The 16,652-nt window shown below is 39.3% G+C and overlaps 1 protein-coding gene across 1 annotated transcript in view; it reads right to left on the minus strand.

The window, feature by feature from the left end:
- Positions 1 to 1,250: 1,250 nt before the first annotated feature.
- The window catches only part of LOC129722821 (IDLSRF-like peptide), a 56,907-nt gene continuing 41,505 nt past the window's right edge, over positions 1,251 to 16,652 (minus strand). Inside the window, exon 4 of the mRNA XM_055676607.1 lies at positions 1,251 to 3,243. Within this exon, the coding sequence (XP_055532582.1) occupies positions 3,096 to 3,243 (148 nt within the window). The 3' untranslated portion in view covers positions 1,251 to 3,095. The remainder of the gene's footprint in view (positions 3,244 to 16,652) is intronic.

Genomic DNA, 16,652 nt, shown 5'->3' on the forward strand with positions numbered 1-16,652 from the left:
CTATCGTACAAGCCACTGGAGCATTTTGAAGAACAAGCACAAGGTCTAGATTGAATTTTCGCCACACCAAAAACTTTGATAAATTGCAATGCGCTTGAAATTATGACAACTTTGGTTCTACTTTTTCGATTCAGATAATAATTGAATTTTTATGAAAACATTCCTAGAAGTATCTATTTTCAATGCAAGCTAAATAACTTTTGTTATTCTTGTAAGTAATTGTTTTCGTTTGTTTAACCAAAACAGATCAAAGTGGTCCAAATCTTACAAAACACAAGCAATAAATATAGCGATATGACTATTTACAAATTAAAAAGTTAGCGATTAGCGATTAGCGAAAGTTCCGCTAATGTGGGTTTAGCGTTTAGCGTTTAGCGATTATCGAGCTAAATTTTCCGGTTAGCGACTTAGCGATTAGCGTCGCTAAATTTTCGGTTAGCGGTGCCCACCACTGAAAATAGCTATTTAGCGAGATCGTCTTATACGTCTTGCGGTGGTGTAATCGGAAACGCATCTGACCGGAGATTAGAAGTTGTGGGTTCGGGTCCCACCTGCTGGACTATAATTTTCGTAAATTTCTAATTAACTATTTCCCCAGTTAGTACATTTTTCAATCGTCAGCTCCACATTTACTGCTTGAAATAGAAATAAATAATAATAAATAAAATAAAATAAGGAAAAATGCAGGACGGGTCGGGTACCGGCCATTTCGGGGTATTTTCTTGCGGGTGCGAGTCGGGTACGGGTAGTTGGAATTTTTTTTTTCGGGTTCGGGTCGGGTACGGTTTTGAAAATTCTCGATGAGTCGGGTACGGGTCGGGTAGGGTAACAAATTTCCCATACCTGACCATCTCTACTCCGTACCCCGTCCTGTCCAACTGCTCGACAGATGATGAACAAAATGAATTTTACTTTTCTCGGCTTTATCGAGCCCCAAAGAAAATCCCATAAGGAACTGTCAAAATGTTCTTTACAAAATCAATGCTGCATTCTTCGAGTAGGAGCGAGACAAATGCAGGACTGCGCAGGTATACCGCCTTAATAAACTACTCAAACAGTGATTTTATTCAGAGTGTGGTACCGTTCGAGTAGTTCATTTTGTACCAACTTTTTAGAAGATTTCTTCCTGAGTGTTACGTATGTCTTATGTATGTGGTTACACGGTATATGGTGTGCTTCACTTTTTAGAGTGTCTTGTATGTGGCAGATATGAAGTGATATTATCACATGTACATACAAAAGAAAGGGTATGTCTTCTGTAATAAATATATTTGCTATGCAAACTTGATATGTGTTTTTTTGATATGTTTCGTTTCTTACAGTGTTCATTTTTTATGCACTACAATCAAAAAAAGACGCGATTACTACTAGGTTCCACTCCTTTTGTTATAGTTTGTGCTTGAAGTTTTGCGTAAAATTGTACAATTATTACATCCATAACGATTTGGGTAATTGAATAATAAAAAAATGTTCAGGCAATGGGATCTGTATCGTTTTGCCCATGTATGAAGTTTACATTTGGCTATCAAAATTGGACAATGTAGCTCCATTTCACGCGGTACAAAGAATTAAGGATCAATCAATTGTTTTTCATTGATGATATAATTCAATTTCAAATTAATCACACAGGCAAGTTATAGAGTCCAGTAACGTATTGAAATAATTTATGAAAACTTAGAAAACTTAAATTTAAATTTTTATTGCAATTTCCAGTGCGTTCACTCTTTACGCATATATATATATATATATATATATATATATATATATATATATATATATATATATATATATATATATATATATATATATATATAACACAAATTAATGCCTGGTCGATTATATATTATGTAACGTGATTAAAAGAGAAAATAACTGCGTACGTGCTACAAAAAATAATAAGCTAAAGTATCATAATGAAGTGTCTGAAATAACCAATTTTTGTGTTACGTAATATCCTTTTACAATAATGTTGAAAACCGTTGATCTTGTTTGGTGGTCACGTATTTCTTACCATTGTGAACTCTCATAAGATATTGGGTTGATATTCTACTCTTTTTTTTTTTTCAATTAGATACCTACTTGCAGCATTCTTCTATAAATATTACAAATTACTCTTTACTGTTTTGCCAATCGAACTTGTATAACCTCATTCGATATGTTTTCTAATGTTTTAACCTGTTGTTATATTTATACGAGTAAGCGAGACAAGTGACTAAAACAAGTGCCTTGAAATATTCATTATCAACAGGAAGCAGCTAAGCTGTTTGTAAAGCTGTTATTTTTAATTGCTCAAGCGAACAAAAATAAAAATGAGTACGATTTTCATTGTTTCAATTTGCAAAGCGCGTTGAGGTAAATGTCGTAATTCATATTGTTCACGTATCACTGAAATCAAGGTAATGTTAGTTGATGCTATAAGAAATTATATGTAACAGAAGTTACTTTATATGGATGTATATTCGCTGTCATTGCTGATGACTATCAATAAATAAATTATAAGATTGATTCGAAGCAATAAAATTGAATACAAAAACTCATCTTGTCCCGTCTTACCGAATAGACCGCTTCATTCGCTGATTGGCATTTAGCATTTCATTAAAATATAGTTTCAGTGTTAAGGTACTTAACTCCATTGGTTGGGCTAAACTTGATTCAAGACATGAGGATTGTTTTAAATATTACACACTAGCTGATTGTTTTGATTTGTTTCATCTTTATATGAAAAACGTGATATGATATAAGAATGAATGAAATGCAGTACCTCATATGTTCAGGCTGAAGATGTTTTAAAAATACTTAATAACTCATTTTTTTCATGTCGATAAGTATTTCTTAGATTATTACCACTCTTAGGTTCTAATTCTTGAATTATCTCAAAAAAGCTACGTATGTGTAAAAGCGATGTCGTGGTTGTGAGGTGTGTGTTGTGTGTCAGTCAATTACCCGTAACCACGCCATTGGCTTTACATGAAACGATGCAAAATAATAATATACGCTTAATAATTATAACCATCATAAGAAGACCCTAAATATGAATAGAATTGTGGTTGAAGCGGAACTGAATAGTAGAAGGGCGAATATGGTTCTGGTGCTACTCAATCAAGAAATCCTGTATTGACCAACTTTTCGAGGAAAAATTTCACATCTCCCAACTCAGAATCCTTGATGCCTATTGACTTGAGCATTCCTAAGTCACCGTTCTCGACAGCCATGAAAACCGATCTTAGATGTTCCAGATCTGACCTGTAATGGTATAATAATGAACGTAAAGTATCAACGTTTACAGAGAACAGACATTCATCTTATTTTCAAAAGATGTGTGAAACCATGCAACCGTCATTTAACAGTAAGTGGTAATGCTCCCGCTATGTGGCGCTCGTGTCACTTAAAAACCAAGCACATATATCGATAAAATATCGATACAGCGATATTTATGCAGTGCAACTGGGGCACCACAAGACAGATGTCGTTAGTGTATTAATGTATTTGGATTCAAATTTTTACACACGATTTTAAAATTTCTTTATATGAACATGAATGTCTGTTCTCTGTGGTAATACATTGATGAGCATTTTCATGCCAAATTATTGTTATCAGTTGCGAGTAACTTAGTTTTGAATGAAACTTTAGGTAGAGGAATATTTAAAATGGTTTGAATGATTTCAACTTAAATAATCCCGTATTTATCAAAATTGTCCCGGGCGCTCTTGAAATGTCTGGAGTTGAAAAAAGTGTGGTGGTGTGGAAAAGCGAACAATGTGCAGCAATGTGCACTATTCCGCAAATTCTCTAATTTGCTACTTTACTACGGCATTATTTGTTTAGCGAACTATAGCGATTTCGCTTATTTTCAAGTGTTATTAGTGGATGCTACCTAATCGCTAAATTCAATCTATCAACTCAACTGTAGCAATTCTAACTGGCAGCTATAGAAGTATTGAAAATCTCGTTTTTTACCTTACCAGTGGTATAAGTCTAAAACGGAATCATATCCATAGCGAAAAATTTCACGAGTTTGTCAAAGCGTGGGTGACGGAACAAAAACGGGATGCATAATGTTTGATATAATTTAACTATGGTTTTTGTTGTGAAGAGGGTATCGGTTCTGCATGTTGAAGAACCATCATGCAAGAAATTAACGCTCTAGAACATCATTCCTCCCCCTGACGATAATAGGTAAAACTTGATGATAATAGAACCCTACATCAATTTTACAGCAAATATCGTATCGTAAAAAATGATGTATCCTAACAGCCATTTTTTCCTGTTTTTCATGGTAAAATGATTGTCAGTGGTGTATTCAACAACAAAAAACTTTGTTAAAAAATGGTAATGACTTGAGTTCACAGTGAAAATGTAATTTTTTTATGGTTACTACGAAAGACATAGTCCATTCTCTGTTCTAACCGCATAATTCGCGGCAATTTTGTCGAATTTACATTTTTACAAACTTACAATTTTGCCAACAGGCAGATATTACTCTAATGGTCACTAATACATTAATGCATTGTACTACGAAACATTGAAACAAATTTAGATTAAAGGACACGAACAGATAGGTGAAAATCGAACACTACTGAAACACGGTTAAAAGCTCTTTGAAGACCAATAACGGCACAGTTTGCGCTGTAGTTGGTGCGGCGAAACGGAATATGCAGTAATGATGACCTACGTAATGCTCTTGAGGGGCGCTTATATTGATCTGACGAGGGATATTCGGACAGTCAATTCTACCTGTAAGAGTATCGGATGGCGCGTGTTGTTTCTCGGCGTAGTTGAAGTGTGTCGAAGTGAAGAAGCTGACAGTGATCCTCCTATCGAGTATTCCGTAAAGGATGCCTCTATGGAAGCAATCGGAGCGCAAAGCGAGTGAATCGACGCTGAATGCTTTCGATGCGGCTAATAGCTAATTGAGAAATATAGCTCGATAATCGCTAACCGCTAAGCGCTGAATCCATATTAGCGGAACTTTCGCTAATCGCTAACTTATTAATACGTAGATTGTCATATGGCTATATTTACTGCTCATAAAAACAAAAGAAAATTAAAACTTTTGAGTGCTATTTACAATGAGAGATTTGAAATTCACAAAACGGTGTTCATAATTGAGGATTTTGTAAAAAGAAGGAGAAACAAAAGTGATTCTGCTTGTTTGTAAAATAAATACTCTTTTTTGTTTAATAATACTACAAAGTATACATCCCTAGGGTTGTATGAAATGGTGACGTGAGCCTAAATACTGTAATTACTGTAATTACAGACACAATAAATTCGTTTGTTCAGTGATTTACATATTTTAATTCTCACCCAAGCAACATATTTCGTTACATTTAAATGTCAGTAAGCAATATGTGACAAATTAGAAAAATCATGTGTGGTCTTTGCAACAAACATCATTATATAACCTAAAAAGCGCAAATTCGCAGTCTATATGCAACTATCCAGTTGTTACTCATGATGTTTCTGTTAAACAATTAGGTAACATTATTTGTAAAATATCAGCCGCAGTGAAACAGATAAAAAACTTGTTACATGTTACATTGTGCATAAAATGATTCTAGGTCAAATTAAAGTTTCGATTTAACAAACTTCTCAGATATATTTGTCTAGCTTTTTTTTCACTTCTATTTATTTATTTGCTCTCAACCAACAGTTTATTGTCCAAATGGTGACTAGTTTACTACACTGAACATAAATACAACAATTGTCTGAACAAAGCAACAAATTTAGAACGAAGCACTTCAATCGACAGATGAAAATCAAACATTGACGAAACTTTGTTAAACGCTCGTTGAAGGCCAATGATTGCACCACAGACTAACAGACGTAACACTGGAACCTAGCTCCATCGCCGCAAAAAACGTTCATTTCAAATTTTCAATCGAATAACAGTCATCGCGCGAAAACGTCGTCCGGGGCGCTGTCATGCAATCTCATACATATTTTGTAGTTCCCCATTTGACACATTCAGTAACGCTGGCGCTGATGTCGAAATACATGACGCAGCGCGAATAAAACAGCAGATGGTGCTAGTGTTACTAACGTAAAGTACTGCAATCATCCAAACGATGATTTTATTGAAAATTTGTTCGAAGTGTTATGTCTGTTAGTCTGTGATTGCACTATTGGAGCTGTAGTTTGTACGACGAAAAGGTAGGTGCATTGCAGGTACTCTCCGCAGAGTTCTGGATGGAGCATTTATATTGATCTGGCGAAGAATGTCAGGGCAATCGATCCGTGCTGTCAGCACGTTAGACACAGTCATAGCACGAGCAGTTTCACGCCGAACTTGGAGGGTGTCAATATGGAGAAGTTGACAACGATCCTCATAAGGAGTGCTCCACATAGACTGTCTCCATGGCAAGAGGCGAAGTGCGAACGAACCGGCGCTGGATGCTTTCGAGGCGTTGAACAGCGTTGTTGTAGTGTGGTGTCCAAACCGTGGAGCAGTATTCGAGCTGTGACCGAACAAGCGAGCAATATAATGCGGTCAGACAACTCATGTCTCTAAAGTCGCGTGTCATTCTAAAAATTAATCCCAACTGTCTGGATGCTTTGGCGATAATAAAAGAAACATGTTGCTTGAAGGTAAGTTTAACATCAAGAAGTACACCAAGATCTTTGACAACATCGACAAGTTGAATCGATTGATTGTTGAGGCTGTTATCGAAAAGTATCGGATGCGTTTTTCGAGTGAAGGTTATAACCGAGCATTTGGAGGGGTTCAGCGTCATACGATTAATTGCACACCAATTCCCAAATAAATTTAATTGCTGCTGAAGAGCAGTGCGTCTGAGGTGTTCACAATTTTGAAAAATAATTTCAAGTCGTCTGCGAATGAAAGGCGTGGGCCTCGAAGCGAATTATTAACGTCGTCGAAATACAGCAGAAAGATCAGTGGTCTCAAGTGACTACCTTGAGCGACTCCAGATGTTGCAGGGAAGAAATTGGAGAGCTCGTCTCCAATCTTAACGCTGATTGTTCGACCCGTTAAATAGGATTCTATCCAGCTCAATAGACTGTCGCTGAAGCCATAGCGTTCCAACTTTGCGACAGTAATCCGATGATTAAATTTATCGAAAGCAGCGGAAAGATCGGTATAAATCGTGTCTGTCTGCAACCGTTCGTTGAAGCTCTCGACCACGTAGCTGGTGAAACAAAGTAAATTTGTGGCGGTAGAGCGTTTTGGTAGAAAACCGTGCTGATCATCTGATATGGCGTGCTGACAATGTGAGAAGATAGGTTGTGTGATGACCAGTTCAAACAATTTCGATACAGCACAAAGAGCGGATATCCCTCTGTAATTTTCCACGTTCGACCTGTCGCCCTTTTTGTGCACGGGAAACATATAAGCCTGCTTCCAGCCGCTTGGAAAATTACCACTCGCCAGTGATAAGCGAAACAGATGTGACAGAGGCACGAGAAGAGGTAAAATACAGTTTTTTTTAACAAAGTGGCAGGAATTCCGTCGGGCCCAGGAGAGCTCGAGTGTTTAAGCTTCCGAGCAGCAGTAAGAATTGCATTTTCGTCGAAGTAAATAGATGCGATGTAACTGTTTGTAATAGGAACGTTGTTTCCGGCTGCCGAAATTTGTTCAGCGGTAAGTTATTCACTGGAGAATACTGAAAAAAATTTGTTTGCAAATAAGTTACAAATAGCAGTCTCGTTGGCTGACACCATAATCGACGGTAATCCTGTTTCCTTGCGTTGTTCGCTGATGAAGTTCCAAAATTTTTTGGGATCGAATTTTAGTTTGTCTTCCATACGCCGTCGGTGCGCAGAAAAACATCTTCGGCTTAGTGTTTTGTAAGAGATATTAATCCGGCGAAAGTGGTTGCGTAAAGGTAGGGTACGACATTTAGAAAATTTCCTGAATGCAGCAATTTAGCCATTTTCAATCGACGCAACTCCGGGCTTTGCCAGGGAAGTTTATTTGTATGCTTGCAGACCATTTTTGGAACAAATTGTTCGATTAGTCTTGAGATTATGGAGGAAAATTTGGATACGGCTATGTCGACATCGGTTTCATTAGAAATGATACTCCAATCAATGTTATCAAGTGCTCGAATCATCTCACTGTAATTAGATTTTCGAAAATCGTAGCGGCTTAGACAAGATACTGCTGATATTCGCTGCTGTTTTTAGTTTCTAGAGCGAGAGTGAGAGCCGGATGATGACGTACGATTTTAACTAGAGGTGCCGGGGCGTATGTTAATATGGGGGCGATGTCGCGGTAACTAACGAAACACAGGTCGAGACAACGTTCGTTTTCGTTAGTATTGTCGTTGATTTGATGAAGGGTGGCTGTGCAGTAGCCATCAAGCAATGCTAGAGTACAAGAATTAAACGTGGAGTGAGCCGGATCGGGATAAAGAAAGCCGTTAAGTTAAAATCACCGAAGATAATAATTTCGTCACACGGTTTAGCTCTACTGGCGATTAATGAGACCGATTGAACATGAGTATCGATTATATCTTTGTCACGCGTTCTATCAGGTAGAAGATAAATGACGCAGATAAAAACATTTCTATCGGCCAATTCTATCGTTAATAGTGTGGGTACACTTGCCAATTCTATCGACACCCACACTTTTGTCAGTACAAACGCCTCAGAATGAAAAGCGACATATTGCGAAATATAATCAGCACTTCCATATCTTATAAATACGAGTGATTCTCTGAGTTAATACATGAATTTGACATGCAAATTCAAATCCATGGTGAAATGGTCCATGGTGATTTTGCTCACGTAAAAAGCACGCGCTTCGAATATGTTTTTTTTTCTTCATCTATAGTTTATTTGACACGGCACAAATACAATTCAATGTTTAACGGCGCCAATTATATCTGGTAGCTTACTTTCTAAAGTATCTTAATAACTAAAAGCAAATTTTTTATCCTCGCTGCCGACTACGAGCTGAAACTAAATCTAACTTATAGCTAGAATATTTTGCATTAAAAGCACAGGTTTGCTGTTTGATGGTTTTCATTGCCATAGGTAAGCAGCATATTAAATTTGTTCCGCTGCTGGGCCAAGATATTACGGACTGGCATATTGGGTTGTGTCGTGAACCGATTGTGACTTTGAACTTTCGTGTCGTAGGCCTTTCCTGACCAAAGCTTCGCTCCATTGCTGCTGCTGCTGGATAGACATCAGTAGCGTCCCACGCTTTTCGTTTTTTTTCGCTGCATCCTGGTTGTCGGGTTTCCTCGCTGGCAAAGAAGCAGATTTCGGCTTCTTTGCTTTCTCGCCGCTTCCCATCGCCAAAGATCGTCCTTGGTTCTTCTCCATGGTGTGGTGCCGTTGAAATTCGTCACAAGAATGAGCCCCAGTAAGGCTAACACACGCTTATATAGCATTCCCCGCTTGCTTCATCACATGAACGAATATTTTCCCCTCAACAAGAATTCCCCTCAAACGAATGACAGTCCTATTAGAATATAATATTCCACTTCAACTTGCAAAGAGAACGGAAAGAGGATTTCTTTTTAGGGGAGTAAATGCTTACGTGTTATATCCTGATTTATTTTCATTCATTTAGTTTATTTATTATTTTTTTTATTACTCCTGTGTTCTTGTCTCCCACATTCCCCGCTAACTCTACTCTCAACAAAAAACTGTGTACAAAAATTCGTCATTAAAGCGTGTTGGTTTTTTTAAATTTTCTCGTTTTCGTAAAACTCTTGAATTTGAGTTTTGCTTCGTTGATGGAACCGCAAAAAAAATCGGTATTACCAGGCAGTTTGAACTCTGTTCTTGAAGTGTCCTCCTTTTCTTCTATTCCGTAAGGGTTCTCCAAAAGCTCATTATATCCATCATCTGAACTGTCTGTTGATAGCGGAACTTTTCTAACGTCCTGGACATTTCTGGAATATTGTACTCCTCCACTATTAACAATAACAACTCTTGCACCCTCTCTTGCTACCACAGTGAAACGGTCGTTAGTGAATGTTGGATCAACCTTAGATTTTTTCTGTTGAGCCATAAACACTACATCGCCGACGACGATATCAGATTCCTTTGCTCCTCTAACTTTATCTGCGTAGCGTTTGCTAGTTAGCTTTGCTAAACTATCTCGTTCTTGTATGTCCATTCTATCTAATTGTTTACTTTCCGAATTACTCCAAAGGCTAGGGAAAGTACCACGGTACTTCCAACCAACTAACAACTCAAAAGGTGTTATATTGAGACGTGAATGAGGTATAACAGTATTATGATGATGAACGTATCGGTACAGTGCAAGTTTCCAGTCTTCCCCTTCGATTTTTGATGCAGCAACTGCTTTAATTATGCTTTGGTTCTGTCGTTCCACAATTCCGTTTGTCTGAGGACAAAGCGGAATTGATTTCCGGACTCTTATACCTTTGTTTTCCCAAAATTCGATAAACGCTGCACTTTGGAATGGAGGTCCATTGTCGCTTTGAAGAATGGCTGGGCACCCCCATGTTTGAAATATTTGACTCAAAGCTTTGTTAGTAGAAAAAGCATCCGTTTGGCTCATTTCAACAAGCGATAGATATCGTGAATAAGTATCGACTACCACCAAAAATGTACCAGCTCCCGGAATAGTTAGAAAATCTATTTGAATTATTTCCCAAGGAGATTCTGGTAACACTCTACTAGATAACGGTAAAGGAGGGTTTTTGCGGGCCAACATAGCGCACGTTTCACAGTTTTTAACAAAATGAATCACGTCAGTCGACATTCCGGGCCACCAAAAAAAGCCACGCATGATTCGTTTCATTGCCGTCTCTCCGACGTGTCCTCCGTGGGCCGATGTCATTGCCTTTTTCCTGAGCGCTCTGGGCAGTACTGTTCTATCGCTTTTGAATATAAGATGCCCCAAAATATAAAGTTCTTTCTTTTGTGCTTCGAATTTGCGTAAAGACTCCGGCCATTTATTAGATTCAACCGCTTCCTTCACTTCTAGTAGTTCACTATCATTTTCAGTTGCCTTCTCAATTTCGTCCAATGAAATCTCCATGCAACCAGAATCTAGCATGTAAAGAAAGTTATTGGAATCATCGTCTTCAAACGGAACTGCTTCTTGTGTCACACAAACTAATCTTGAGAGCGCGTCAGCTACATTTTGATCTCCTGGTATTCGTTTGATAGTAAAATTATAGGGCTGGAGCCTAAGTGCCCAAGATTCAGCTCGAGAAACGGCCCTTTTACCGAGGCGGTGGTTAGTACTGAATATGAATTCGTTCGCTTCAGAGTCGGTTCGTATGATGAATGATCGTCCCAAAAGGTAGTACGAAAAGCGCTCAACCGCCCATACTACCGCTAAGGCCTCTTTCTGGGTTTGTGGATAGCGTTGTTCAGTGATTGTAAGTGTTTTTGAAGCGCAAGCAATAATTCGAGGTTCTGCTGTTTTGTTGTATTGTATAATCACTGCGCCCAAAGCAGCTGGTGAAGCGTCCACGAATAGCTCAAGTGTGTCTTCAATACTATAGTAGCCTAACCGTTTGATAACGTCTAGCGCATTGTTACGCAAGAATTCAAATTCCGCTTCCTCTTCAGTTGACCAGTAGAATTGGTTAGATTTAGCCAGAGTTCTGAGTCGTTCTGTTTTATCCGCCCGATTCATTATAAATTTATCAGTAAATGTAATAAGACCTAAGAAGCTCTTAACCTCTGAACAGTTAGTAGGTCTTCTGAAGCTCCTAATAGCATCTCTTTTATCTGTTTCGACCATCCATCCTTCAGGTGTAAGTATAAACCCCAAAAATTTAACAGACTGGCTGCCGAAAACGCATTTCGCTTCATTGAGTTGGACGTTATGGCTACGGAGACGCGAGAGCACTGCAGCGAGGTTGGAGTCGTGTTCTTCTTTGGTCTTTCCATAGACCAATATGTCGTCCAAATAATTTTTAGTACCTTTACAACCATCCAAGATAATTTTTTCCAACGATTCTTGAAAAATATCCGGGGCATTGGATAACCCAAACGGAAGTCTTACGCAACGGAATACACCAAATTCAGTGTAAAAATTAGTGAGGGGACGCGATTCAGCATCGAGCTCAATGTGATAGAATGCGTTTGAAAGATCAATCGTTGAAAACCAACACGCACCATTCAATTCCGCTAGAATTGTGTCAAGAGTCGGCATCACAAATGGAGTCCTGAATATGTACTCGTTAGGTCCTCTCAAGTCAATAACAAGCCGGAAGTCATCCTTACCCTTCGGTACGATGAGAACCGATGAGCAGAAGGAATTTTCCATGTTACCGCATACAGGTTCGATGATTTCTGCTGAAACTAATTGATCGAGCCTTTTCTGGACTAAAGGTTTCATAGCGGGAGGAATGTTGGTAAAAATGTTTCTACATGGGGCGATATCTCTATTATAACTTATTTTCACTGCAGGAATATTAAATTTTGGAAACGGTATACTTCCATTGACAAATGAGATTTCCGCTGATCGAGAACTCGAACCCATAAGAACTCTATCTGTTGAAACTGGAACATTCAATCCGAGCATAAGTATACTATATCTTGTGGCTGTTGGTCTACCTATAAGAGCTTGTTTCTCGTCAACCACATAAAATTTTTCCATTAAAACTGGTCTATCCTCCGAAACGTAGAGGTATGCTTCAAATGTAGCTTTTACTGCAATCTCCCCGGTTGAAGCATAAGCTCTGAGAGATCTATCTGCTTTTTTCTGTAAATTGAACACCCTCTCAGCATACTTTGCATCACTGAGCAGTATTTGGAATAGCTCCTCAGTAAAGGTATTGACTTGAGCACCGGAGTCAATCAAAAACACACATTGCAGTTCTGCAACTTTCGCCATTATTATCCCTTCGTCGTTAGGCTTCATAGTGGATAACACGTTAACAGACAGTTTTTGTTCGATATTCTCGGAAATATTCGTTTCTAACTCCATTTTCTCTACAGCAGCTACAATTTGAGAACTCTTCTCTGTTTCCTCTAATATCCGATTTCCTGTGATCTGTCTTTGTGTCGAGACACGGCAAACCTTTTGGAAGTGGCCCACTTTACCACAAATTCTGCACATTTTGTCTATAGCTGGGCAATCCGATGAAAAGTGGTATACATTACCACATCTCCAACATTTCCCTTCTCGAAAATTGGAGCTCGTTCCACGTTGTCCCGATCCCTGGCGCTGATTATTACGCCACCCAGCTAGATCCATATACCGCGAGTTGTTGGAAGATCGAAATCCAGTTGACGTCTGCTGAGCATTTCTCTTCTGCTGATACGGATGAAATCGATTGCGAGACGATTGATTCCGAGGATAGTCTGCTCTGACAGGAGCGATAACGGTCGGCTCTGACTGCAAGTGTTTTTTTCTAAAATATTCTTCGTTCAAGCGGATCGTCTCTATTTCACGTACGTTATCCACTAAATCAGTAACAGACCCTCCTCTGTTTAGTATTTTCAGTGCTGCAGTACGAACCTCACGATTTTGTGCCTGCCCCGCGATTGTACCTATTATTTCTTCGGTCTCCTTACATTCGTTAAATTCACAAAGCCTGGCTAAATTTGTAACTTTGTTGACAAATTGCAAATCTGATTCGTCTGGTTTTTGTGTGATCAAAGTGAGTTTTCGCCGCTGCAGCATAATATCCGAACTCGACCCAAAATATACTTTTAAACGGTGCATCGCGTTGGAAAAAGGTTTATTTTCCTCGCTGGGGGAATCTTCTGTAGACTTTGTGTTTTTAAAAATTCCGAGCAACCGGGAGCCAGCTTTAACCCGAAATAGTATAAACTGAGTCGCTTCATCTTCGATTCCTGCCAGCTTCATCGAATCTATCAAGAGGTCTTTCCATGTATCAAACGACTGTCTAGTTATTTCACCGTCGTTTGTCAACGGAACGCATTCTGGAACATTTAATGAAGACACGGAAAGTTGATTCACCGATGTTACAAATCGGGATTCTTCGGGATTGAGTAAAATTTCGGTGCGTTGGGTACTCGATGACCTCGGTGCTTGGCCACTAAAGTCGACACTTCCCTCATCGTTAGTGTTGTTCGCCTTTTCCATGCTCGCTTTCAATGCTTCGTTTTGTGCACGCTCTTGCTTCAGAGCCTGTTCCAATGCTAGCATACGAGTTTTTGTATCCTCCAGTTCTTTTAATAAATTTTCCACATCTTTAGATTTCTTTGACGCTTCTTTCTTCGTCATTTTTTCTTTTGGAGGTTTGTTTCTGAAAGATAAAACAGTTTCAACAGAATGTTAATGCCCATTACAAAAAAAAATTAAATCAGCTGATTTTATTATTGGTTGATGAGAAATTTATCTTCTTCATCACTTCAACAAAAAAAAAATGTCTTTGATGAGAACCTCTTTATTCATCCAACTTTATCTATCGTCAATACACTTGACCGCTTCTTTATCGGTACAAGCAAAAAACAAAATCATTCTTCATCGCCCTTCCGTCGAAAAAATCAAAATCAAAATATGTATGGCACCTTTCTATTAGTCCATGCAATTTTCTCTCCATCGTTCTTCCATCAACAAGCTTTTGTGAAGAACATGCGTCCAAAACCGGTTTTTCATCGGTTCATGCAACAATCATCATGCTAATCGCTCTTCCGTCGATAAAATACCGAAAATGACACAATATGTATTCTCTAAATTGCATCAGCGCTTACAACTTTTCTCTTCATCGTCCTTCCGTCGAGAAGATTACTTTTTTCCTTACATATGTTTGTGTAAAACCGCCATACCATCGGTTTATACCAGAACTATCACTCTTCATCGCCCTTCCGTCGAGAAGAAAAAAACTATACCGTCTTTCCATAGGTCTGAACAATAATTATTTTAACTTCTACTCTACGCCCTTCCGTCGAGAGAGAAAAAATACAAAATATGCTTACGCTTCACCGCCCTTCCGTCGGTTGAAGCTGTTGCACAAATGCACACTAGACCGTCTTTCCATCGGTCCAAACAATAATTATTCTAACTTCTACTCATCGCCCTTCCGTCGAGAGAGAAAAAATACAAAATATGCTTACGCTTCACCGCCCTTCCGTCGGTTGAAGCTGTTGCACAAAATGCACACCTTATCGTTTTTCTCGAAAAAAAAACACAATTTCAAAACTTACCGTGTGGGAACGTGATCTGCGCCATTGTCGTGAACCGATTGTGACTTTGAACTTTCGTGTCGTAGGCCTTTCCTGACCAAAGCTTCGCTCCATTGCTGCTGCTGCTGGATAGACATCAGTAGCGTCCCACGCTTTTCGTTTTTTTTCGCTGCATCCTGGTTGTCGGGTTTCCTCGCTGGCAAAGAAGCAGATTTCGGCTTCTTTGCTTTCTCGCCGCTTCCCATCGCCAAAGATCGTCCTTGGTTCTTCTCCATGGTGTGGTGCCGTTGAAATTCGTCACAAGAATGAGCCCCAGTAAGGCTAACACACGCTTATATAGCATTCCCCGCTTGCTTCATCACATGAACGAATATTTTCCCCTCAACAAGAATTCCCCTCAAACGAATGACAGTCCTATTAGAATATAATATTCCACTTCAACTTGCAAAGAGAACGGAAAGAGGATTTCTTTTTAGGGGAGTAAATGCTTACGTGTAATATCCTGATTTATTTTCATTCATTTAGTTTATTTATTATTTTTTTTATTACTCCTGTGTTCTTGTCTCCCACAGGTTGTTTCCATCGGGCCTTGAGAGTATCGTGCGGGTCTGATTGCTGTTTCCGGATCCGGGGTCTTAACGTGTTCTTGTCGTTTGGTTGGATGTAGGCGGAAGGGGATAGGACTAAACTGGGGCGTGGATGGATTTCAGGAAAACGTATACAAGGGACATGTAGGATAGGTCACGGCTCGCCAAGACATCACGAACAGGAACAGCCGGCTGCCTACCTTCGGCCTGCAGGGAAGCTATTAATCTAGACCTGGCGTCACGGTGTACAGGGCATGACCAAACAACGTGCTCTATGTCGTGATAACCTTCACCACAGGCACAGATACCACTCTCCCCGAGCCCAACACGACGGAGATGCGCGTCAAATCTATAGTGATTGGACATAAGCCGGGACATCACGCAAATGAAATCCCGACTTACATCCAACCCCTTGAACCACGGGTTCGTCGATACCTTGGGGATTATGGAATGTAACCACCTTCCCAGTTCTCCCTTGGTCCAAGAATTTTGCCAACTGATGATCGTATTCTGACGTACAAATGCAAAAAAATCATTAAAGGCAATTGGTCTTTCATAAATATCACCGTTTGTTGCGCCCACCTTAGCCAAAGAGTCCGCTTTCTCATTACCCGGTATCGAGCAGTGAGAAGGGACCCACGCTAAGGTAATCTGAGTAGATTTTTCGGATAAAGCACTCAGATGTTCCCGTATTTTCCCCAGGAAATACGGAGAGTGCTTAACATCTTTCATCGATCGGAGAGCCTCAATGGAACTGAGACTGTCCGTAAAGATGAAATAATGGTCCGTGGGCATTTTTTCGATAATCCCTAGGGTGTACTGAATTGCAGCTAATTCTGCGACGTAAACAGAAGCAGGATTATCGAGCTTATGGGAGACGGTTAAATTGTTATTGAAGATACCGAAGCCAGTGGACCCATCAAGAAGTGATCCGTCAGTGTAGTACATATTGTCGCAGTTGATGTTTCGATATTTATTGGAAAAAATTTTAGGGGTCTGCTGCACGCG

The sequence above is a fragment of the Wyeomyia smithii genome, chromosome 2 (assembly GCF_029784165.1).
Source record: "Wyeomyia smithii strain HCP4-BCI-WySm-NY-G18 chromosome 2, ASM2978416v1, whole genome shotgun sequence".
Lineage (NCBI taxonomy): Eukaryota > Metazoa > Arthropoda > Insecta > Diptera > Culicidae > Wyeomyia > Wyeomyia smithii.